The sequence below is a fragment of the Zonotrichia albicollis genome, chromosome 16, assembly GCF_047830755.1.
Source record: "Zonotrichia albicollis isolate bZonAlb1 chromosome 16, bZonAlb1.hap1, whole genome shotgun sequence".
NCBI lineage: Eukaryota > Metazoa > Chordata > Aves > Passeriformes > Passerellidae > Zonotrichia > Zonotrichia albicollis.
This window is the reverse complement of record NC_133834.1, coordinates 4,358,815-4,384,661: the sequence shown is the minus strand read 5'-3', so window position 1 is coordinate 4,384,661 and position 25,847 is coordinate 4,358,815. Positions and strand designations below refer to the sequence as shown.

The 25,847-nt window shown below is 46.5% G+C and overlaps 1 protein-coding gene across 3 annotated transcripts in view; it reads right to left on the bottom strand.

Moving 5' to 3' along the window:
• TTYH3 (tweety family member 3) overlaps nucleotides 1-25,332 on the bottom strand; it is a 69,082-nt gene extending 43,750 nt beyond the window's left edge. For 2 of the 3 annotated variants that reach the window (XM_026793713.2, XM_074553258.1), the window contains exon 1: nucleotides 25,078-25,332. In XM_026793713.2, the coding sequence (XP_026649514.2) occupies nucleotides 25,078-25,200 (123 nt within the window). In that variant the 5' untranslated portion in view covers nucleotides 25,201-25,332. The remainder of the gene's footprint in view (nucleotides 1-25,077) is intronic. The other variant, XM_074553257.1, reaches the window with a different exon arrangement.
• Between the last annotated feature and the right edge of the window lie 515 nt (nucleotides 25,333-25,847).

The following is a 25,847-nucleotide window of genomic DNA, read 5'->3' as shown; positions in this document are numbered from 1 at the left end:
AACCAACTTCTCCGTCTTCTTCTTCAGTTATGCAAAGGCTGCTCACAGATCTGTCATTTCTCCTTCTCCTCTCCAGGCTGAGGGGTCCCAAATATCCCAGCCTCCCTTCCCAGGTCAGCCTCTGACCATCTCAGGGGCCTGTCCCTACACATGCTCCAGCTCACCAGCAGCTCTCCTGCACCAGGGCCCCAAGGAATGAGGCAGTTACACTGAATTTATGCTGGCACACAACTGGAAGAGAGTCCATGCCTGTGAAATGGCTGATGGCCCCACTTTAGGCTACTTCCAGCTTGCTTACAGACCTGGCCAAAGCACAACCCTTCAGAACTTGGGTTTGCCTCCAGCTGCATGTCCCACCCCACCTGACAGGGTTACCAGGCACCAAGAGGTGACAGATTTGCCCCACACTGGGAGTGAGAAGCACAGCAAGTACCATCAGAGTCAGAGACTCAACAGCATTCATATAATTGCTCAAAACAACAGTGAGACAGCTGAGGGCAGAGGACAGGTAGGGAAAGGCAAAAGCAGCAATAGGGAAGTTACATGGTTCATACTGAAAACAAGGCACCTGGGGAGGTATTTGGGATCCCAACTGCAGGGATGCTCCTGCATCCCATTGGCTGCTGCCTCCCAGAGCAATGAGCTGGAGCTGGAGGCTGCCAGCTCACATGGGAGAGAGCTCCCAGCTCAACCCCTCATCCCCAGAGCCTGCCCAGCTCATCCCAGCCTTGATCCCTGCCCCAGGCCAGGGTCAGGCAGCCAAAGGAGGCAGCAGCTCAGTTAAATAAATCAGCAGCCACTTTTTGGAATCCTCTAATCAAATCTCTTTTATTTCTCTTTAGGTGCTCATGAACTGGCATCCCTAATTGATCTCCACCAGGTCATGTTAAAGAAAAAATCCTGGCTTCCCTTTCCACTGAGACGGGAGGTTTGGGTATGCTCTTTTTTCACATATCCAAAATAAGCCATCTGGAGTTTTCCAATAATCATTTTTCTGTTGATCTATATTCTCCCAAAATGTGGAGATTTCTGAGAGGCCAAAGTAAGGATTCTTGCCTGTATACAAGAATGTAGGAAAATCACATGTTTTATCTTGGTCCTCAGCTCAGGTTTTCCTTGACAAGCAAGGCAGAACTGCAGGAATAAGGAGGGGTGGAGGGGAAGGGGTAAGATGTGCAGCTGTGCTTGTGCCTGACACAGCTCAGAGAAGCACTGACACCCAAAAGGGATTAATGCTCCTCAAAGGCAGCACCACACAGCACAAGTGCTGCTTCTGGAGCTGTTGCACTCCACTAATTCAGGACAGTGAGGGAGGAAGTGGTCTCTACAAAGAAAGCTGCCCAGCCCCAGCTTCCCTACAAAAGTGCCCCAATCCCAGGTTCCAGACCACACCAAGGTTTATAACAGAGAATCAGAATTCTCAAAGAGCAAGCAGGAGAGAGCACAGAAAGTGGCATCATGTGGGAAAGGAGCTGATCCAGCTGTTGGGCTCATCCCAGCACAGGCACAGAGCAGGTCAGGAATTGGATGAGGAGGAGCAAAGCTGGCTCTGGTGCCTGAGCAGCACAGGTCCCTGCAGGAGAGCTGGTTACACCTTCCCTCTTGCACAACAACCTAAACCAAATCCCCAACAGATCCAAACAAAAATTAATCCAAGACACAGAACTCAAATGCAATGATTTGCAGGCTCCAGCACAAGAAATATCTTGAATTATCTTCCAGGAGCACTTAGAGCCAAGGAAAGAATGAACTCCAGTGCCCTATTTCCCAGTGTGTGCAGGAGCAGCTCAGTCCCTGAGCAGTCACTGTTTATTGATCAGGTGCTCAAGCTGTGAAGTTCCCCAGGGCTCACTCTGAGCCTGCCCCGCTCAAGGAGGGAAAGCAGCAGCTCCTCTCCCTGTTTGCCATCACACAACTGCACCACAGCAATTGTTTGTGCAGCCAGGAACACCTACCTGCTCCCACTATGTATAAAGCACTGCAGGAACAACTGAGTTTTGTGTCACTGCCTGCCCTGAATTGCCTGCCCTCAGCTGATCAAACAGCACGGAGGCAGGTGAGAAGCACCAGCATGAGGTCAAACAGATAAATTTGGCTCCTGAACACCCAGCTCTGCACTGAAACAGGAGCTCCTGAAGCAATCCATGCTGGGGATAGAACAAAGAGCAAATTTAATATCTTAAAGGCAAAACCCACAGGTTTCCTGCATGCAAACATACACACACCCATTGCTGCTATGGTTGTCTCAAACAGGAAAAAGCTCCAAGAAATGCAGCACCTTCATAGACTTTCTTGTCAGAGAGGAGGAGATCCTGCCACCCTACTAAGTACTAAAACAACTTAAAAGTTTTTAGGGACTAAAGGTACAAATTCATTTGAAAATCTGTCACATCTGCTGTTGGTTGCTTTGAGCAAAACTACTTGTAAAGGCATTTGACAAGCAGACAGCTAAATATTAGATTTCTTTATTACTTTGGCAGTAGCCAAAAAGGTCTGTAATCATTTATATGGGCACTGTTCTCAAGCTTATAAATTACTGTTATTTCTGAATCAACTTACTTTTACTTCAACAAGAAAAAAAAAGAGGTAAAAAGCATAGTTTTAATAAGTGAGACCTCTCCAGTTTTGACAAAGCACTACTTTCCTCATTAGCAGCTGCTGCTACATATGAAGGTGTCAGACTTTCTTTTTCTTCTCCAACATCACAGCTGAACACTTAGCAACAGAAGAAAAACAAGAAAGCCACCATGAGAAGTTGTGACAATTGAGGCTGTGATGGGCAGTGTGGCTCTCCCTGGGCCCAAGCAATCACTCCCCACATCACTGCTGTGGCCTCTGAGCTGGACACAAGGCCACTCTTACTAGAGCAGCCAGGAAAATGAAGCAGCAGGTAGCACAGCAGCTTCCAAAGCCTGTCATTTACCCCATCCACAGAGGGAAGATAGCCAGGTTTCCCTCTATTTTCTTCTCCTTTAAAAAAAAAAAAGGCTGTAAATCCCTATGTCCTCAAGGGAGACTGACTTTGATATCCACTACACAAATACCAAGTTGTGCTGTTTAGGTGAATCACCCAGAGGTCATCATCTCCCAGCTGACCTGCTGGAGCAGTGAAGCACAGCAGACACAGCTCCACACTAAAAAGCAAGGCTATTTCTGCTGCTCTGCTTGATGATCAAAGCTTCTCCCTAAAATAACATCCCAGGGTCTCCAAGACCAGTTTGGTAGCAGCTGAGATGGGAAGAAGACCCTTCCCTTTCAGGAAGCAAACACCACACAAGTTTTGTGTTAAGCTCTGTGTTAAATTGATGCACAGCAGCCTTATTAAAACCTGCAACTAACTTAATCAAGGAATTCTAATATTCATAACTGAACTTAAAAGCACTACCCTCTGGGATAGCAGAGAATTTCCCCTCAAAGACTGTTCACCTCATTGACAGTCATGTTGCTTTTCATAATCTTGTTCACAAATTCAATCAAGCTCCAGATAAAATCTAATCAAGTTGGACAAGCTGAATTGCAAGGGCTGTCGTTTCAAGTCCTTTAACAGGAGGTCAGCTCAAAGTAAGCCTCTGATGTCCCAGGACTTGAGCAGGATTATTTCATGTAGTTCATTGCTCTAGGCACCAAAGATCATTTTAGCTCCCCAAACTATTTTTAATACTCACTCTAGTGGAGCATTTGATCTCTAGACAAGCTAGGTTTAGTCTTCAGTCTTTTTTGCTCAAATCCTCCGTGACTTCTCCAGGCACAAAAGTGGCTCTCTCAGGTACAGGAAAGAACAGCTATTCACAAAACTTCATTATTATAATTGTTCTTCAACTGAAGTTTGTCCCTCTGGAAAACATCACCATCCTTGAAAACTACTGCTAGTCTGGAGACACTGACCACTCCAAAGCAGACATAAAAGCACCCAGACTGCCAGGGCAAAGCATTAAGGAAGCCCTCATCATTCACACTCAAGGCATGCTGGTCACTGGTCTGCCCTCTGGAGACACCCTTTTCCTTTTCCCCTCAACTGAAAAAACAAAATTCAAGCCATAGCCAAGATTTAGATCCTTTGGCTACTCCCCAGCAAACAGGCACTAGGAAAAATTTACTCCCACAAAAATTAAATGAGAGAAGAAGCCTTTTTATAATGATTCAATCCAGACTAAAAGATTCATGAAGCATGAACATAACTTATGATCTTGAAAATAAAACTCTTAATTCTTTTGAATGCATGATGATATTGTAAGAAAATAATTACTCAAGTGGTTCTTGGTTCTAAAGTTAACTTGAAATTCCATCTATGGAGCCCAGGAATCACTGGATAACACTTAAATATCTTACATCACAGTGAGACATTGCAAACCAGTGTGACCAGGTTAAAGCATGTCCAGCCATATCCCACATTCTGCTCACCAAGCAATAAGAATCCTTATTCAGACTAACACATCTGATCAGATTCAAGGCAACTCTGCCTATGAAAATGGTGTTAATGAAAAAAATGCTTTCATAACAATATCAGTCACAAACTTTATTCTAACTAAAATCTTAAGAGGTGAACACCCCTTTTTCCCATCATCATGCTTCCATGGATAACAGACAATGCATGGTCCCACTAGCCAAACCCTGAACACTTGAAAAGTAATTACTGCTCAGCTACTGAACAGATAAACAGAACTACCAAGTTTCCAGCCAGCAAGTCACTCCCCTTCTTCCTCTTGTGTAGCTCAGGTCATTTCCCATTTTGATCCCTGCAGGAAGAGCTATTTCAGCCAGAGCCCAGAAATCAGAAATTCAGAAAGCCAGACTCACTGGCTGCACTGCATTATAAAGCACTAGGAAAAAAGGCCACTGATTAAAGGGAGGCTGCCTTTATCTCCAACACACCAAACATCTGAAAGGATGTTCCCTCCCAGACACTTCAATGTATCAATCTTGCTTCCCTTCCTTTCTTTTTTTTTAAAGTAAAGTCTCTGTAAAATAAAAGTGTTTGTTCATTTAACTGTTTATCCAGCCAGCTTCAAAATTAAAATATTTCTGCCCTGTCTCCAATCCAGGTTGGTCCCTGGTGACCATCTCCTGTATTTTACATAATACTATCTCTTCCTAGAAACTAAGCTCCAGGGAAAATGAAGAAGTAAGGAAGCCTATTTATCAGGCCTGACACTTCCTGTGGGAATGGAGCCCTGGAAAAGCATTTGCCTGACAAATGGATGGGCCTGAACTGAGCTGCACAGCCCTGGATCTCACTTCTCATCACTCTTCTAAAGAGGGGCAACTCTGAAGAGGGCTTCAAAATGCAGGAGGGGAGCTTGCAGGGAAGGTGGGGATGGAGTTCCATTCCAGACACCAGCTGAGCCCCAGGGTCTGGTGAAGTGTCACCTGTGCCACTGCCTGTCCAGCTGTGGAGCGGCACTACACCCCAACTGAGACCCTGCCACACAGAGCAGCCACATCCAGAGCTCTCCTGCACACTGGGGAGGAGCAGAGGCACACACAGCACCAAGGAGAGCATCACATCGCGCATAATCCGCTGCTGGAAGGGGAAAATTGATCACCTGCTCCTGTGGCAACAGGAACAGGCTGTTAAAGTGATGGAGAGTGTGGTCTTAAGGACAGAGGGAAACAAAGAATCAGCTCTGAAAAGGATGGGGCTGATGTTAGCACTTTAAGAGGAATATTCCCTGCTCAGCTACAACTCTGCAGGTCACAAATGAACCAGAAATAAAATGCTATTACAGACCCTTTCCCCAGCAGTCCAGTGGGTTGTTCTATGTGCTCTCAGCATTGTTTCCAACTCCAAACCAGAAAGAAGCCATAAAGGGCAGGAAACAGCTCATCTATTAGCCAAAACCAGAAGTGTGGTTTTTTCCATGATGGTTTTAAAAAAGCTATGGTTTGGAAAAGCCATGAAGACAGAGGTCAGCCAGCAACCTTTTATTTGGTTCCTGATTTCTGCTTCTTGATTGGGCACTCCAAGATATTCCAAAAGGGAGATTCGACACAAAGTCTGCCATGTCCCACACTTTTCCACCCAACTCTTGGTGCTGCAGCACCAGGAAGGTCCAGGGACTTTATTTCCATGGCAGGTTTATGCCAGGCCAGGGTTATTACAATTAATCAGCCCCAAATATCCAGTGTTTCATGCCTGGATCAGATGTTCAGTTTGGTTCACTGGGCAGCTGCTCAAACAGCGCGGTCCAGGCTGGCAGGGCTGCTCCTGTGCATTCCAGGCCTGGTTACTCTATAACTGCAACCAGAGCCACCTCTGAGCTGCTGTGAAAACCTGTTCCCAGCCTGGGCAGTGCCCTGATTTTATCACTGAGCAGCCCCAGAGTGCAAAATGTTCCAGCCACCCTCCTGGGCCATGACCTCAGGAACCACAAATTTCCACTTCACACAGGTGTGATTAAAAGAGCTAAAGCTGGAAACTTTATGAGGGATGGGAGAGTCACATCAGTGCTAGAATTGCCCATGCAGGACCTCAGATTTAGGTGCCATTTACACAAAGAAAGACTCAGTGTTGAAACCACAATTATGCACTATTTCTCTGCTGAGGTCCTGCCTGTAGGTGCCTATCACAGACAAATATCCATGTTCACAGCCCAAATCTAATTTTAAATTGTGCTGTGTATGTTAAATTACAGTGCTATCCATTTCTTTATCTTGTTCAACAAGCAATACAAATGTATTTATTCTAAATGGGTGCTGGATGCAGTTTCACCACCACATACAGGTCCTAGCACTGCAGCACTGATACAGCAATGCCATTCCATGGGAAATTGGAACAAAAAAAGTCTTTAATGTCATTAAAAAGTAAAGTAGACTTTGAGCACACAGTTACACAAAATGGTCAGAATCTCCCTCCCTATAATGTTTAAAAAAGAGATTTTCAATTCTTTAGAGAAACAGACTCATTTTCCAGAGATTCAGATCACAAGTACAAACCTTGCAGCAAAGTTTGGGCTCCACACAACCATGGGATTTCCTGGGGTTTCAGTGTAGACACAAAAAACCTAAAGTCAATTTGTTTGCATGGATTTCTACAACATAAAGATGTTTGGGTTTGATTGTTTGGGGGGTTTTAAAAACAACTTCAGAACTCTCATCTAACTTGTAAGGAAAGTGACAACACTAAAGTTTTCTCCGGGGCTCTTTGAGTATATCTAAGCACCTGCACGTTGCAAAAAGAATCTAAATGAAAAACCACCAGCAACAACAAAACACTCAAACCACACAGGACTTGAGAACATGCAGTTTATCTGGGTTATTAGGAAAAACAATCTTTCCAAACACAGCACGAGGGAGGAAATATTTTTGCAATGCTCCACAGTTCCCAGAAGCGTGACCTCTTCTAGCACCAGCCCCAGGCTGTGCACTGCAGACTTGGACAGCACCAAACCCTTCTGCACTTCAGAGATGCAGGAGAGGAAGTGGTGACACTTCAGGCAGACAAAGCTTTCCTTTTAAGTCCAGGATTGAAAAAAGTGCAAGACAGCAGAATTATAAGTTGCTTGATCGTAATTCTAGCAGGAAACACTCTGCTCCTATCAGCATTGCTTCAAACCACCCTTGTTATGCTAATCCAGTAACTGGTGAAGGCTGAAGCACCCTTGATAGAGGACCATTGTGAGAAAATAGTCCTCCAACATTTGTTTGCACAGCAGCTACATCTGGGGAAGAAATTACTGCAAAGCTTCTACCTCTCAGCAGAACAGTGCTTGGATCAGTTTGAGAGGCAGAAATGCCAGGTCCACATCCCCTGTGGAGCTTTAGCTGCTTCACAGAGCCACAGCTGGTCAAAAAGTGTGCAGCCCTCTGCACTGAGCCATGTGTCATTGGGGGACACAAAGTCCCTGGGCCCTCCTGCTGCGGCAGCACCAAGAGTTGGGTGGAAAAGTGTGGAACATGGCAGACTTTGTGTTGAACCTCCCGTTTGGAATATCTTGGGGAGCTCAATCAAGAAGCAGAAATCAGGAACCAAATAAAAGGTTGCTGGAAATTTGAGCCACTTGGGACACTCGCTGTTGATAACGGAGACTTCCCCCACTTCTCCACCCACTAAAAGACAATTCATCTCACAACTGCAGTTCAGCATCCTGAAAACATCACATCCTCCCACCAACAGACAGCCTCAGCAGTCCTGGCCTTTGAAACCTTAAACACACTGCAGGCTTCCTTCAGAGAGCCCACAACACTGCTCACTGAGGCCAAAACTAGGCAGAAGTAGAAGGAAGTTGATTTTCTTTCACATCCCAAACTGGCTGATAGCTCCCCCCTCACAGTGTAATCCTGAGCTATTCTTCCCACCAACTCCTTTTTCTCTTGTCCCTACTTAGGTATGCTGAGATTAGTGCATCTTTTGTGTATTTTTGTGTATTTCTGCCACCAATGCTTCCTATCCATGAAGAAACACAGCAAGACAGAAGTGCAGGAGCAGAAGAGCTTGACAGGCCAAGCCCAAGGTGTTGCACAACACCCAACAAACCTCAAGGGAAAAGCTTCTTCAGCCAAAAGAGCTGTGTGGTCACAGCCCTGACCCAGCACAGCCACCAGGGCAGGACTCACCAGAAAACCCCAGGGAAGGATTCACCTGAATGAACAGGCTCCAGAGCTCCTGCTCACCAGGTCCTCACTTGGCCTTGGGAGGGACTTGCACTTCTAACCCACAAACCAGGTCCTTTTCCTTTCCCTAACATCTTCACAACTACTGACTGGCAGATTTGGGGTTACAGTGCCTTTCAGAATGGAAGCCCAGGAGCACAGACTCCTCAGTCTGCTGTTTCAAGCCTCACATCTCAGGTTAGAAACACAGCCCACAACATTCCAACTGGAATTATGAGGAGGGATCCAGCAAAAGAAGGAGAAATCCAATGGACAACAGCCTGATGCCTCCTCCACTCACTGCTCTGCACTCATCTGCTGCAGCTCTTTGGAGCAACAGGGAGAGAGTCCTGGCCTGAAAATTCCTGGGAAGGATTGTTTAATCCAGCCTCCCATACAACCATTGATATCTGAGCATTGGGTCATTCCTGCTACGAGCCATCCCTGTGGCTGCTCTGATTTTTGGCCTATCATTCAACACTCACCTTGTGGTGCCTTATAATGACTTTTGTGTGTTTGCAACATCACTGAGGTTGGACACTTCCACTAACACAAACAACATTTATCAGTCCTGCAGGCAGTACTTATACAAACTTAAAAATTACATTTGGCTACTTATAAACAGCTGTTAGTGCCAGATCAGCATTCTCAGTGAGAGGTTCCAGAATAACAATTGCAGAAATACATGATATCACCCTTTCTTGCTGCTGTGGTTCCTGGAACACATTTTCATCAAATCTATGCCAGGAACTCATGCTCGGTTACTTATTTGCTATTTGCCTGCTGTGTTTACTTTTATTTCAGTGTCTTTCAGTTCACTGCTGCAGCTGGATGGACTTTCAGCCACCTTATCTTGACCACTGAACCACATTCCTTGGCTTTACAGCAACTTTCAGCACTAATACATACAGTTACCCTCATGGCTAACTTTGCATTTGCAAAAAGAGTTTTTCTGAAGCACCAAATACCCTGTTCCATGTGCAGATCTGCAATTTGCCTGTTTGGAACATTATCCCAAAGTGGGATTCACCAGTGTGTAAAGCAGAAAAACCCCAGGCTATGTAGGAACTCTCCCATAAAGGTTGCCACAAAAGGGAACCAGGTGTATCACCTTGCATGAGTAGTTTTATACAGATTTTTAAGCCAGGCCACACCATACATTCAACTTGCACTTGAAATATCACAGGCTTGAGATACTCACTTCCCTATAGGAATTTTTTCTTCCTATTCTTTATAGACAGGTATTTAAAACCTCATTTGTGAATATATTTTGGGTGAGAATCCTAATCAGGAACAAAACCCCCTCTTGCCCCCATGCTGGACTCACAGCATCTCTTACTGAAGCTCATTCTCTAATCACGTGTGGCTGTCAGACCTCACTGATTGCAGGACCAGCAGTAAAAACACAATAAAAAGAAGAGAGTCGTGTTCTCCTCAGCAATTTTGCATTCCCTTTCCACAAACTCAGCTCTCTAAAAACACCATCACTACAAAAAGTAACTCAGCAACAACAGAGAGCTGGAGCTGCTCTGACCAAGCCCACTCAATTCGTGGGGAACATTATCTTGATTCCCAACCTGGACAGAAAGCTGGATCTTTGACAAGAGACTTTTCACAGCACTTAAGGGCTGGCAGCAGTTGGCCAGAATTCTTCAGCCTTTTAGCAGGTGTTAAAGCTCCTGGGACAGAGCCAAGCAGTGCTTTTGACTGACTGAAGCAACGGAGCCATTGCTTACATCACCCAAAGGCTGCAAAGACAGTGAGCAATTCACCAGAAGGAAGTTTTGAGCAGCCCCATGATAAGATACCCTGAAGCCACAGACCAAATATCTGCAATAACTCCGTGTTTTCACACTGCCTTTTATTGAGCAAAAGCAAGTGGTGCATAAACTGCAGAACAAAGCAGAGCAGAGCAGCTGCTCAAACACTCCTACAAAGCACTCAGTAACTGTTCTCACTTAAATCTATGCAGCATAAAACCAACTACAATACCACTGGCAGTAACTGTGTGCAAGTGAAGTAGTTCTCTTTCCTTTATGGTCTGCAGAAGAACATTACGTGACACTGTTTGTCTTCTCTGCAGAAGGAGCTAAAGACAGAAGCTTTTGATTTTGCAGCTTCTTCCCATCATCTGTGACAATAAAACAGCTCAAGTTTATACTAAAAGAGAGTGCAAGCTTGAATGTGTGTTGAGAAAGTATTTTAATTTAACTCTGCAGACAGGAAAAAAATGCAGTACTTTACAGCAGACAAGTCTTACCCTCTACAGACTGGAGGATAAGAGTGTCCATGACTGGGAAGTGGAAAAAAGGAAGGCAAGGGATGGCTAGAATGTGTCCCTGGTGCCTTCAGGGGTTTAATCTCATTAGCTGAGCCAATGCAGCCTGGTGCACTTGCACCCAGAGATCAGTAACAGGCTCTCTGCAGGCTTTACCTTGCCCTGCTAACGACACAGATTCACCTTCCCAAGGCTTTGTCACACCAGTTTAAGGACACAGCACACACGTGAACCTGTGCCCTTCCTCCTCCCCTGTTCTCTGGTGACACACACAGCTCCCCATTTACCCTGCTTTGCTCCATGGTAATGAGGGGGCAGTTCTTCCCTGAATTCTTTGTGCTCCATCCTGTCTAGGTGCCATAATCCTGTTTATGACAGGCTGGTTGCTATGGGAGTGATTGTATTGTCACTGGATTATGCCCTCAGGTGGAAAGCGTGTAAGGGAAGGCACATGAACAGGTTTTTGCATACATTTGAAGACATGATAGTGCAATCCCACATGTAGAGACCAGCAGCTTTAGCAGTAGCTTCCAGACACAGAACATGATCATGAGGGATAGCATGGCATCAAGTTTTCTCCTAAAAAATGAGATATTTTTCACTTTCCTAGCACTGGTTGCCACTATTTTATTTGAGACAGTGCCCTACAGTCCCAGCCACTTTCCCAGGCTCCTGAAAATACTTCTGCACTCCAAACAGTGTCTCTGAAGATCAGGGTGAAAGAAGTGACAACATCATGTAAGCAGGCTCCACAAGTCCAAGTGCCCTTTTGTTGAGGACTGTCTTTTACAGAGCATGGATGTGAGAGCAGCAGCAGGAGAGACAGATCTGAGCTCTGACACGCTTGGGGAGATGCATGACTAACTCAGCTTGAGCCAGGACGTGCCTGGAATGTGCAACCCCCCCTTTGGAAGCCTTTTTACCAGGGGCACAAGCTTGGGGGGTTATCTGGCTGCTGCCTGGGTGGTAAATGCATGATAGCAAGGAGTGCAACAAAAACAGCCTGAAGACCCTGCTCATTGTGAGCAGCTGGGAATCACAGAGATGCTTTCCTGCCTACTGAGACCCCACTCAGCAGCACTGGAGGAGCTTTAGATCCTCACAGCCAGGATTGTGCCAGAACCAGCAGCCCAAGTGCAGCTTTGATAACCACATGCAGTGGCCAGCACCATTCCCCAACTGATGGAATGTGCACACACACATGAACTCTTCCTCCAGCCATCAGCTCATCATCTACATCAGCAGAAATGCTGTCCTGGAACACAAAGAGCCACACAGGCCAAGCCACAGGTGTACCAAGAAAAAGATTCTTATCCCAGCATAGCTAATGCTTTGACTACAAAAAGAACACATCACTTGCAGTTAACATCAAACTTCCCACCATGTACTATTTCCTTACTGCAGCACTAGAGCAGAGCTGTGGTTCCATTTCATGTGCCCTGCTCTTAACAAGAAAAAAAAATCCTCACTGAGAATAAAGCTGAGGACAGCAGCAGTTTCCAGGAGCTCAGCCCTGTTTACAGTGAGCCATATTCACAGCACAAGGCCATGACCACACACTGCCCAAGGTCTGAGTGCAGCCACACAGAAAACACTCAGGAGCTCTGTTTTCCCAGGAGATGTGACCTGTGACTTGTTGGAAGGCAGCAGCATGTCAAAGGCTAGTTGAACACAACTCTGGGACAGAAGCCTTGTTGATCACATCCTCAAGGATGACAGCCTTGTAGGACTGGCTTTAGTATCAAAGAAATGCTGATGATGTGTTTGTGAGGAGGAAGTAAAGAACTAAACTGCTGGTGAATCCCAGCTGAAGGCACAGATGTTAGAAAGGAAGCTCAACATTCACTACATCTGACAGAGCAGCAAATTTCACTTTGGCAGAGAAAAAACAGACACACCTGGTTTGAACTTGAACCTTGAAGAGCATTCACAGCCTATCCTGGAAACTAATTCTTTCTTAGGAACCTTGTGTTTAATTTATTGCATCACATATCCAAGACCACCCTTGCTGGAGCCAGCACATGTAAACCAAAGGTGATAATTAAGTTAGTGATGAGAGTCCAGCCCATAGGTTACACCTGCAGAACTGCATTTCACCAGTGGTATTTGTCACTGCTGTGGTCCAAGAAGTCAGCAGAAAGTGATTCAGATCTATCCACAAAAATGAACTTGGATCTGCAGAGGACATTAAGAGGTGGGTCAACCACAGGCAGAAGATGTCATATCTGGCAAATAGCCAGTAAATGTATTTAGGACAGGAACAAGACAAGCAGCCACATCTCAGAGCAACATTTTCTTGAGAATAAAAATTAACAGCGATGAAATACCATAGCAGGCAACTGATCTGTAATAGCTGCAACAAAATGCACACAAAAAAGGTTGAAAGGGCACTGCAGTGAGACACACGTGAGCCAGCAAGCAGTTGCCTCAGTAGGAATTTCAGACATAAGATACAAGTAAAGAGACAAGAAGAATTAACATGCCAAGGGAGGATTAGGGTAACCAGATCCCCAAACCTTCTCATCATGCTCTGCTGGGAGAGGAGGCAAATTCACAGCTTGTCCCTTCCTCCTTCTCCCATAACCTCCACATCACCCGAGGCGAAAGCCAAGCTGCACTAATAAAAACAGCAGAGGCAGCCTAAACTGTCCAACCTTGTTATTTACACCTCAGCAGAACGCTCCCAGCATCCATGATCATTTACACAGCTCCTCCAAGACCTTGGAAGCAGCTCCCAGAGCACCGCTTGTCCACACGGAGAATTCTGTCAACAGCACCTGACCTATTTCATATTCATCATCTGCACTTTGCCATTTCATATTGGAGCATTTGAAATGCTGGAGAGTTTGTGCTCAAAGAGATTTTTTTAGTTTGCAGTGGGTCAGGCTGAAAAAGCTCGAAAAAAATCCCTCTGCAGTGATCAAGAGGTTCAATGTTAGAGTACAAAACCTGCCCCAGAACATGGGCTCCAAGAGCAGCCAGGAACCTCAGCAGGACATTTACCAAGTTGGACTTATGAGATTGAAAGGCAATTGTTAACCTTGTAAATTTGCTGCTCCAATTAATTTGTCCACTCAGGTTGATCCAATGTTTATTGTCTAACCTGTAGGAATTTTAAATATATACAGAAATAAGGAAAGGCCAGCAGATTTGACCTCAGAGACCAGGGATGAAGCCCAGTTCCAGCCAAGTTCCAGGCACAACTCAGTCTCATAAACCAACAATAACTCAGACTGTGTGGGGAGGGGATGGGAAGGACAAACAGAAGACGGCAGCCACATACTGTAATACAAAAAGGCACACAAGAAGTGTTGTACAGTGGTTTTAAAATAGCACCCTCATCAGAAGTAAAGACTTCTGTTTAGCTACAGAAGTGTCAAACAAATCATTCCATCCTCTCTGGAGGTACTATCTGTGCTTTCCACTAAATCCAGACAGAAAAAGACCCAAAACACAGCTGATCCATTTTCTCCTGCCACCTACTCCAATTGAAACAGTTTCCCTCTTAAGGGAACATGAGCATTAATACTTGCCATTGCCTAGCAGTACCTCTGATCTACTCTTGTGCAACAGCTCCCATTTCTTCAAGTCCAAAATGTTCATTCTAACCTAACTCAAGTTAAAAAGTCTAAGGAAAAAAATATTGAAAAATGAAGCCTATCTCTTCAATCATCTCTGTTTAAGCCCAGTGGCTGCCAGCTATCTTCATCCCTTGCCTTTTCCTAGGTCTGTGCCTTTTTGGATTGCTTGCACTTGACAGCCTGTCAGTCCAATGCTAAAAGGAGATCATTTATCAGGGTCTACCATGGCATTCACAAGGATCAGAACTACAAGCAGAGATGCAAAGAGTAGAAATAAGGTCTTCCCTGAAATCCTTTCAGCCTCCACTCTAGTTGTTGTTCTGCAAAAGAAAAGAACCCATGAGCATTTCAAAGGTACCAGAAGCAGCACAAGCTTCTCTCAGAAGACCCCGATCATCTGTTGCTGGGGGTGAGCTGCACAAATTAGTTCTGAAAATTACCTCGCTTCCCATTTCAGAAACAAGAAGACATTGCAAAATAATAGAAGTTCACTATTGATTTTGTTCCCCAAGAAGACTGAAAAAAAGTACCTGGTACTTTTCATTGTAGAACACCCAGCTATTCCCTAACTTCCAAAAAGCAAAATGGGTGCTGTGTGCAATGCCTGCAGCTGTTCTTGTTACACTGATTCCAAAAGTGTAATTCCACTGGGTGCTAAAGGTTTTATACAATATTCCATATTAAGATAATATTTTCATTTGATTCTCCTTCCTCTTTTCTCTCTTTGACAGTTACATTATTACACCTCCCAAGGAAAAAATATCTATAAGCAGGACAACTCCACCCTTTCCTTTCAGTTCAACACCACAAGGCAAGATTCAGCCAGAGGTCAGTCACAGCACACACTCAGCTGCTTCTTTCATTTCTATGTCTTTGCATGTTCCTCACCAAAAACCAGCGAGAAGAGTTCACCATATCTGCATTTGCCAAAACCCCACAATTTCTGCAATTGATGCAGCACAGCTTATTACAGCTGCAAACCTTCCTGGGCCCTGATAATTATAAGCCCATGGCTGGGTGTCTAATTAAAGGAGGAATGAATTAATGAGTTTTACCAAAGGCTTTTGAGTCACCATTATAATTCTCACCCTTAATCGGCTGCAGGACACTCAAAGGACACCGTGAGCAGGATCAAGAGCAGAGAGGGGGGACGAGCCACCCGCAGCTGATGCTTCCCCCATCACGTTCCTCTCCAACATGTCACTGTCATTCAGACCCCGACTGCCAGATCAAACCCAGCAGGAAAACGCCTGGGCTTTTTTGGCCAGCTGAATACAAAAACGCTTCCTGAAGCTGCCACAAAGCTCTCGGCAGCCTCTGAATGCCGAGGGAGATGCGGGAGAGGCTCGGCAGAGCGCTGACTCCGGCACTTCCATTCATCCGGCCCCAGCCCCCACAATCACAGCTCGGTCCCAGGCTCCCGAGGAGGCAGAAATTGAAAACACGTTTTCATTGAAGCACAGCTTGAATTTCATGAATTCCATTACTCCCGACTTTCTCAGCATTTCCTGGAGTGAGTACTGTAAGGGCAGGGAGAAAGGGGATGGGGCGGGCCATAGGTAGGGCAGCAATCCTGCGTGCCCCCTCTGACCATGCCAGCCCAAAAACGGACCAGAGGCACTTGCTGCAAGGATGCAACACAGATTATTCCTAACCTAAAGAAAATTCGTATAGATGAACCACAAACTTTAGGAGGAAATAAAGTAACAAGCGGCTGGAGGCCTCAGAACAGTAACAGCTCCAGGCACAGCCCTGTGAGAAGCATCACAATTTAAGCAAGCATTTCTTTGGCAGACTGAGGCATTCTTAGCTCCTAGAGCAAGTGTCAAAATTACCAGTTTATCATCTACAGGAGCTCGAGCACACTGTTGAACTTCAAGAAAGCTCACCCCAGGGAAAAAGCGATTATGATCAGAGAAAACAGGTAGCACCGAGCAGTTTTTTTCCACATGTACACTTGTAACACAATCAACTTTGGAATTATTCAGGCGTGCTAATTAACACCCTATGGAAAGCTTTGATACCATTAGCAATACTTTTAATGGCTCTGTCACTGACACCATCTTCCCTTTCTCCCCATCCCCAGCCTGGGCCTTATCTTAAGGAGCATTACATCATCTCCTGCACCAAGGCCTCCTTGTAACAGACACTATTATGCAACTGAAGTGCCTCCATTTGGATTTTGGCGTTATTTTGAATTTCGGCCTTGAATAGAAGGCTTGTTGAAATTCCCTGCATGAACAGCAGCATTTTACAGCCTGAAAAGGGCGTCCGTGCACAGACACCAACACTGGCATAACAACGTGTCTGAATGTGTTACACATTTGTGAAACATCCATTCCCCACATTCCCTGTTCCCCTCGTCCAGGAATAAGTCCTGCATTGTTAGGGCTGATTAGCAATATCTTTCATCCCTAATTTCACACTACAAAGGGCTTTCATGCATATGCACGTGTGGCACCATTCTGAGCCATATCAGCCAGAAAAAGCATTTAGTGGTGACCGAGGAAATCAAAATCCGAGGGTGCAGCTCCAGTTGAAGTGAAGGTGGAGGGGAGTGTCAGCTCTTTCCCTGGATGGTTTCAATGCTGCTCTCGCCATTGACCAAAAACCGCTCATTTGTTAAAATAATAACTAAAAAGAGAGCTGGCGTTCATTACATCTGCTGAAGCAAGCAACCTGATAAGCATGTGAAAGCACACATTATTGCAAATGTTACCCTTATGTTCCCCAGTGCTTGGAGAAGGGAATAGCAAAGCATCTGACTGAGTTACACCAACTGCTGTGGCCATGGATTGCACGCTAACCTACTTTTCTTTTTTCTTGCAAGAGAATAGCCTGGCAGCCTTAGCACACAAATGACTACTTTGCAAAAACGTGCACATTTGCAGCTTACCAAACCCTAAAGCTCACAATTACAAGATCAGACTCAAACACTATAAGTGGCTCATTACGCAGAAATCTAAAAAAAAAAAAGAAGTTTGAAATGAAAGCTTTTGCAACATGAAAGTGCTCTGTGTTTTGTCCTTTTCCAGTTTATTTAATACAAAAAAAAATAGCATCAGCATGGCTCTGCCCCACAGCCACTATTCACCTAGAGACCTCTTTGCCATGCAGCAAAAATAATTTCTGGTTTGTGAATAAATGTAACCAATTTCCAGTTTTTCACTGCTGCAACACATCAGTCATCCCTTGAAGTGGAGGAAAGGAGAGGATTTCTAACAGTGATGACTTTTTTGTTTTTTCAGACTGTCATATGAATGCATCCCCAGGACTAGAAGCCTTGCTTGAACTTGATCCTCCTTGATTTTAGCTCATCTGTCTTGTTAATCATTGTCATCAGCTAAAACAAAGAACTGGTAGGATGACATACCCAGAAAGTGCAGCAGTCTTGACAAGAGAGGAGCAAAATTACTGGGCTTGGATACTATTATTATTATTATTACTACCACCTCTTGAGTATTATGAGTCTTATTAATGCCTTAAAAGTGAGAATTGAGGTTCAGTGCAGTAGGTAATCCTGATATATTCCAATGTTTCTCAGGTCTCATCTGAATCTTAGAGCAAATAAATTCCTAGACATCACATCCCTTCCCCCAGCCATGGGAATCCCATTCAGCTGAAAACAAGCCAAGTTCTCCTACTCACTCAAGGGGAATGGGAAATCTCACCATAACTGGTGGAGAAGTTACTACTGAAAATTAAAACAGGAACAAGAAGAGAACTGACAGTCACCAAGAGGTTAATGCAAACAAGGTGCTGACTCCCCTCCACCCTAAGAAAATTAAGATTGAGAACCACCTTACGCCCTGCTTGCTTGCAGCCACCCAGGCAAATTCACCTGACATCAAAGCCTGTGAAAGAATGACTCCAGGAGAAGCTCTGGCCATCTCCACTGGCCCTTGAGCACAGCCATCCTCACAGGTACAGGAGGGTCACACCAGGGTGACCGTGCAAGCTGTGCCACAGCACAGCCACTCAACACAAACACCACCAGCTCCGGACTTCACCCTTCCATCAGTGGGTGCTGCTGGGGGCAGGGGAACAGGAGAAATGGTGTAAAATTAGCCTTGTCCTGGAAGAAAAAGGGAAGGAAAAAACCAAACCAAATGAAATAGAAAGAACAGAAAAAAAGACAGAAATTCCAAGGGGTTGGAGAATGCTTGTTCCTCTGACTGTCTGCTCTGCAGAAACAGGGCAAAAAACCTGATGAGACACAGGCCCATAACTTTCCTCTCTCTTGCACTCAATGGACAGGTTTCTGTTTACAGGTCCCAAAATAAATATAATCCCACAGTACAAGTAAGAGGTCAAGAAGACTTGTGGCACAGCCCCTTAATCCACATTCAGAACCCTGGGATTAAGTCAGAGAAAGCACCTGACTTCAGTGCCCTTAATCTCCAGAGCCATGCCTAATGGGATATGTTCTTCTGGGTGAGAATTTCTCACTTTCCCTAATAACAAAAAGTAAAGAACACTAAAAATCCACATCAACATCTGCTTTAAGCCCTGCTTGCTTCATTGGCTCAATATTTAAACAAAGGCACTTTGTTAACCTGGAGACCACAGATGTTCCTCTGCTCAAGAAGGCATGAAGGGGAAAAGAACAAAAAGAGGCAAGACATGCTAAGACTGAAGTGAATTTCCTTACCCCTTTCTCCAGACTGCTAGAGATCAGGTGTTGCAGACCAGGAGTCAGATGGTGTTACACTCATGTGGATAAAAATGGAGCCTTCTCAGGAAGGCAAATGTTGTGTAGGTGCAGGAGCACCAGGGTGCCAGTGGCTGGCCACCACAACCAGACACGTTTTCAGCTCTGGTTCTGCCCTCCCAGCTGAGACCAGCACGGTGCCTTCAGGGCACCACATGCTCTATAAATGTGCCTTCAGGCTGGGAAGCTCACCAGGCTGGCACCAGCACCTTCTCTGTGCAGGATGAATAGTTTTGGGATCCCACCAGAGAAGTAAGCAAGCAGGGTTTACATCTCCTCACACTCACCTCCACAAGGTGTTTCACATTTTCTCCAAGACACCTTTTCCCCCTGTGTACTCTGCTAAAACCACACCTTTAAAACAGTTGGTTTTTTTGACTGGAGCAGGGTAATTACAGCCAGTGTTTCCAGAACCTGCCAGTTCTCAGGAGAGCATCTGAAAACGTGGCAGCACAGCATGGGTCAGCAAAACAAAGCAGGGCTGCACACAAAGCTGGCAAAGGTGGAATTTTTCCCTCTCTGCACACCATATGCTGCTGCATGACTGGATGAATGATCAACAGAACACATTTTATGTCTACCTTTGGTAAAAATCAGCCAAAAATAGCCTTGGTTTTACCTTTTTGGTTATTCGTTGTGGTGATGCTCATCAGTAAAGGCTCTTCCAGATCAAAGAGAGAAGAGTCAGAGCACAGCACCAGTTTGCTGATAGGAGGCATTACTGCATGGTTACTCATGGAGCTGACACTGATGAGTAAAGGGAAGAGGGAATTTACCAGCAGCTCTTAAAAAAATAAAAACAACTTCAATTTCATCAGACAACATTGGATTCTACTAACAGGGGTCACTTAACCTTTCTGGAAATATGAGCAAACTGGTGCTACAGCAGGATAGCTGATCAGACCTTGGAAGGGGTCCATCTGTTCTTGAAAGAAAGAAACCTTCAGTCCAACCCCTTTAAAAAAGGCACATTACCCTCTGACTTTGAGCCAACTAGACAAAAACACGTCATCCAACTTGACTAATACACATGTTTCCAATTTACAGAGAGACTCTTGGTTTCAAAATTGAAATAAGATGCCAGTACAGTAGAGGAAGTTCTAAAACAATCTCTATAATCCAAGTTTTTTGGCAGTTTGGGCTCCATCATGTTTCTCCAGCCAAGAAACACTTCCAAAGACGACGTTAGCTGTTGTGTGTGGGGAAACAGCCTCACAGAGCCAGAAAGTACCTGACAGAATTAATTCCTTGCTGAACCTTTGGCTATGGGTTCAAACACACATGCCTTGGATTAGAGTCTGTGTTGGGTTTACACAGCACCTTTCCCTGCTGGATCCCTTCTCAGCACACGTACAGAGGGAGAAAAAGAACATTACAACACAAAAGCACTGACAGAGGCATGATAGGAAACTCCTGGGTGACAACACTGAAGAGAGCATCTCAAAGCCAAGGACTAGAGCATGTCCCTGCTCTTGTCACTGCTTCCTTCAGCACGACTCTGCATCTTAATGGGTGTGAATCAATCATCAGTCATCTTCCAAAGCACAAACAGCTGCCATTACACCTACTAACCATGCATCTGCAGCTCTGACTGTACTGAGGAGGCACGAAGCAGTGCAAGGGATGAGTTTCAAAGATGCTGGAGAATTTTTCTTTTTTCTGGCCTGACTCACACATAACCTTTGCATTTACCCAGGTTTGTGTCAACATCGTCAGTTTCCAGCAACGAAGAAAAAGCAGAAACTCCAAAGGGCTCCGTGGTTTGGCTTTTACAGCCTCTTTTCTCCTTCACTGTTCACAGGGCACTTCTGAGCCCACAGTCAGACTCCAGACTAAAGTGCCACAGTCTCCTTTTCTGTCAGTGTACAGACACCCTGACTGGAGCAGATATCCCATTACCTGTTGTTGTGCTGCATTACAGAGCTATTCAGCTTTTCTATTCCTTTCCAGCACGTGACCTCCACGCTGCTTCAAGGCTCTTAACCAACTCTACCCTGAGAAAGAAAGTGAATTCAATGCCACAAAGCTAAGTCAGTCACTTACATTGCTAAATAAATTAAACCAGTGACAGCAGCAGTCTCAGGACCATCTCACTGGGCCAACCAACTGAACAGGAAAGTAAGTGGACAGCACTGGCAAGATCATCATGACTTGATCAGCAGCAAAAGGCAGGGAGACCTGAACTGGTGTTAGCATGATGCTGTCAGAAGGAACAGGAGCTCTGCTCCATTTTTACATTCCCTTCACTCTAGAATTTGTGACTCACTACACAATGAAAAGGCTTTGCAGAGCACTGCAGTATGACTCAGATGAGAATACAGCCAGAACAAAGCTGTTCATATCAAGATATTTTCAACCCCAATGATTCATGGGAGGATTAGGAAAAGAACTGGTCTGATAAGATCCTCTGTAGGGAGGACTATGGAGCACGTCCTACAAGTGGCACACGAAGGCAGCTCTGATAGCACTCATCAGCATGCCAAACCCCTGCAGAAGAAGGGCCACAACCCCAGCTCATTCTACATGGAGATTCACCTCAGTTCCTCCAGAAAAAGAAAACAACTGGTTGCACTGCTTGTAGTGGCAGAAGCAGAGCATCTGAAGGACATCAGGATACACATACATTTTTAAACAATCTAGTCCAGAGGGGAAGGATCTGTTCTGCTCCTCCACACTCACACACACTGGTCTAACCTAATGCAACAAGATATGCTGTGGGAGAAGATAAAGAGTAAAGTAATACCAGAGAGAGTGTTTTAGAGCCTGGCTCAGGTGAAGAAGGTATGCAGCCAAAACCTGCAGCTGCACTGATCTCAGCCCTTGGCAGCAGCACTGCCATGAGCACTTCTCATGCTCTCAGACAAAAGGAGGAAGCCCCAGAAGGTTGGTACACAATGGCTGCAGCCTTGAGACAGCCCAGCACTCAGCAGGCATCCCTGCTGCCCTGGCCAAGGGACTCATGGGGACAGAACAGCAGAAGCAGCCACTGCATCCACATCCTGCTGGACATCCCCCATCACCCAGGGTCCCAGCAGACTTAACAAAGACCTAGACTTCAAAGAGCGGCAGCATGTGCTTATCTGCCCTCCCTCAGAGAGGTTTCAGGGCACAATGGCTGGGCTGCTGCTGCAGGGGAAGAGCAGCTTGGCATTACCCTAATCCTGCTAGGCAGAGGTGCAAAGCCTCTCCAGGCAGCAGCCTCCTCACCTGCAGCAGCACGTGGCACTGCAACAAGTGACAGGACAACATGCAAACCCAAGCCACTGCATTCCACTTCTGGCTGCAGTGGGATGCTCAGCTGATGCACAATTTCAAAGCCCATCACAAAACAGGAGTACAACAAACAGGTGGGTTTTTACTGAAAGGTGACTGAAGAAAAGAGTTTTATAAGAAAAGTGCTGCTTTCCTGTGGTCACGGGTTGGGAAATCTTTTCTAGAGAAGCAGTGAAGAATCAGAAAGGGTACATTGCTTCCTTCCTCAAAACACGTCAGAATGGGACTGGACACTGAGCCCAGCTGTGTGGCTATTTATGACAACGGTCCAGCTCCCAGATGAACTGGAGTCATGCAGTTTAGCAAAGGCAATCCTTCCTTACAGGTAGGGACACCCTGCCCTTACCTGTGCCCATAAACTTCCTCTAGCATCCCCCCACTGACCTCTCCTCAGCCCCTGGGGAAATCAAATGCAGTGTGCAGTTTAATAGTTCATACTTGAGAATCAGAACATCAATCACTAATGGAATAGAAAACAAAAACATACACAGTTTGCATCAGTGAGACCTACAAAGTAAAGATAAATAAGGCAAAGTTAAAATTAAAAAATGGACTTCCAAATTTTGAGTATGTACATGACCTGTTAAATACAAAAGGTTCCTAAAGACAAGGGAAAACAATGCCAGCACAGGCTGCACACAGGGCAAGAGGTATAAATTCATTTAAAAATCTAGAATTCAAACCAAAAGGCCTCCAGAAGCATTTAAAGCACAAGAGAGCATTTATCATTACAGTTCCCAGTGCTGGATTAAGTTTCCCTGGTTCACTGCATTAGAATTAATCTATGTGCCTACGAACTCCAGAGCCAACTTGCAGAGCCACAGCAGCAGCGTGGTTATATAACCACAGCTCTGATAGCACAGGCTGCAGTGCTGCTGGAGCCTGCCTGCTACCCCTCACCACACCAAAACCAGCAAAGCTGCTGCTGCTCAAACCATTCTCTTGATGACAGACGCCTCAGTAATGCAGGCATTGGAGTTTGGATTTGATAAAATGTTTTCTTGAGAGCTGACGTTAAGGCTTAAAAGGCCATCGACTGCTGTGCAAGAAGTCCTTAATGCCATCAAGGGAGGGGAGGCAGCTACACAGGAGGAGAACAGCAAAAGGCTTGAAGTGGGAATATGATTACTGTAGAAAAATTATCTGACAAACAAACACAACCCCAGATTATTGCTAGGAATGCTTTTAAGCAATTTAAGTGAAAACTGGTACATCTGCTGTCTATTCAAAAGGTCACCGAGTGCTTATTTCATGATAACACACTCCCAAGAAGATCTTTCAATGAACTCTTAACTTCTGATCTCCAGGATTGCATATCCCTTGTTTTAAAGGCAGCTACCCTCTGAGGTCATGGAAATACAGTTCAGCTGCTGTGCAGCGTTACATCTGCATGTGGCCATCTTGAACTCTGCTAAGCCAAGGGAACTAAAACAAATTAACAAATTGAAGCTTCAAAATACAAAGTTAGCTCAAAAGTCCCTTTGATTTGCTGGTATAAAGATATTTCTTTGTATCTACCCACGGCTCTTTAAATACATCTCTCACATTTTGCTCTAGCTTCAGTCCTCAGATCTGTTCATCTGTTTAGAACAAAAAGCCAAAACATACTGCTTCCTAAAGTATTTCTAATACCTTCTACTCCTAGAATAAACAAGAACTGCTTAGATGCTTTAGCCTTGATGCCTGTGTGCATGATAGCAGGCTGTGTATATAGGACACTGCAAGTATGTTCAGAAAAGCAAAATGGTGTTTTCAAAACCAGGGACCGTGGCAAAACGAGGCAGCAGAGTCACTGCAGCTCTGTTCCAAGATGACAGCAGAGAACACAGATGTTGGAGCACACAGATTCACTCCACAATCATTTTAATTACATGCCCAGCCAACCAAGCACAGGATACAGGCTAAGCAGCATTAAAAAAAAAAAAAAAAAAGAGCTGAACACAAGTATTCTGCGAGCATCCTCCTGTGCACTTGATGCTAACGCCACTCTCGTGCATTAAGTCATCTGTTTTCCAGCAGGCAGGCAGCCGGTTTGGAAAGGCACTGCTGGCCTCGCTGCGGGGCTGGTGGCATCAAAGGGGATGGTCAGTGCAGGCTGCACAGGACTGGCACAGAGGGGATGGATGGTCAGCAGAGCCCGCACAGCACTGGCACAGCCCATGGTGGCTGCGGGCAGCCCCGGGGCTCCAGGCCGGGACGGTGCCTTTGCCGGGCAGCGCTGGGAGCCGGCCGGGCCAGCCCTGGCTCCTGCCCCGCTCCAGGGGTCAGCGGGCACACGGTGGCATCGGGTCGAAGGTTGAGCTCTCTGATCCTGGAAGGCTTTTCCAACCTCAGTGATTCTATCAATCTATAATTTCAGCTTCTGCCAAGAAGAACCCGCGCTCCGGGCAGGCTGGGGGCAGCTCGGGGTGGTGACCTCCCGCCCCAGCCCCGCCTGGCCCGGCCCTGCAGGGGCACCTGCTCCGGGAGCAGCGGGGACACGGCACCCTCGGCCACCCACCCGGGCAGCCCCAGCGGGGGCCGCACGCCCCCTTCTCCTCCTCCTCCTCCTCCTCCGCCTCCGGGCGGGCCGAGCCCCCGCTCCCGCCGCCCCTCGCGGCCGGGGGCGCGCACCCCGCACCCCGCGCGGCCCCGGGCAGACCCACCTGCTGGTACTCGGCGTCGTGCGGTCGGAAGTCGGCGGCGGTGAGCTCCCAGCGCAGGCTGAGGTGCGGCAGGCGGTGCAGCAGGCTCACCCACCAGGGCGGCGAGTAGCTCACGCCCGCCATGCCCGCGCCTGCCTCACCCCGAGCCGCCGGCCATGGAGCGCCGCCCGCCTCACCCGCACCGCGGCCGCCGGCCCCGCATGGCCGAGCGTCCCCCCCGCCCGCTGCCGTCCCTCCGCCCGCTCCCGCTCCCTCTTTGTTCGCCCAGAGGCTCCGCCGCCCGCGCCCGGCGCCGCCCGCCCGCTCCCATTGGCGCCGCCGCCGCCGCCCCGCCCCGGCCCGGCCCCCGCCGCTCCCCCGGGACCGGGGGTCGCTGCCGGGCCCCGAGCCCCCGGCGCTGCGTTTGCTTCCCGGTGCCGTGAGCCTCACACGGCCCTGCGGGTCTAACAGCGGCAGCTGCGGGTTGGGTTCAGCCTAAAAGCCAGCGGAGTAAAAGCAGTTTGTGCCGGAGCAAGTGGTAAAGGTGGGCATAAAGTCATTTATTGTTAGCGCCTCTCCAGTACGTCTCAATGCCCGTCCAAGATCCAGAGGCAGCAAGTTTGTCCCTCCCGAATTCACAGTTCTTGGAGGCAGAATGTCATCCAGCACTCCCTTGGCTGGGCGCACACATGGCAATGACAGCGACAGGAGCACAGGTGAACATTTAGGAGAAACCTCCCACTGTGTGACAGCACAAGGGGAAAAATAATAAAATGATAATTTGAACAAAG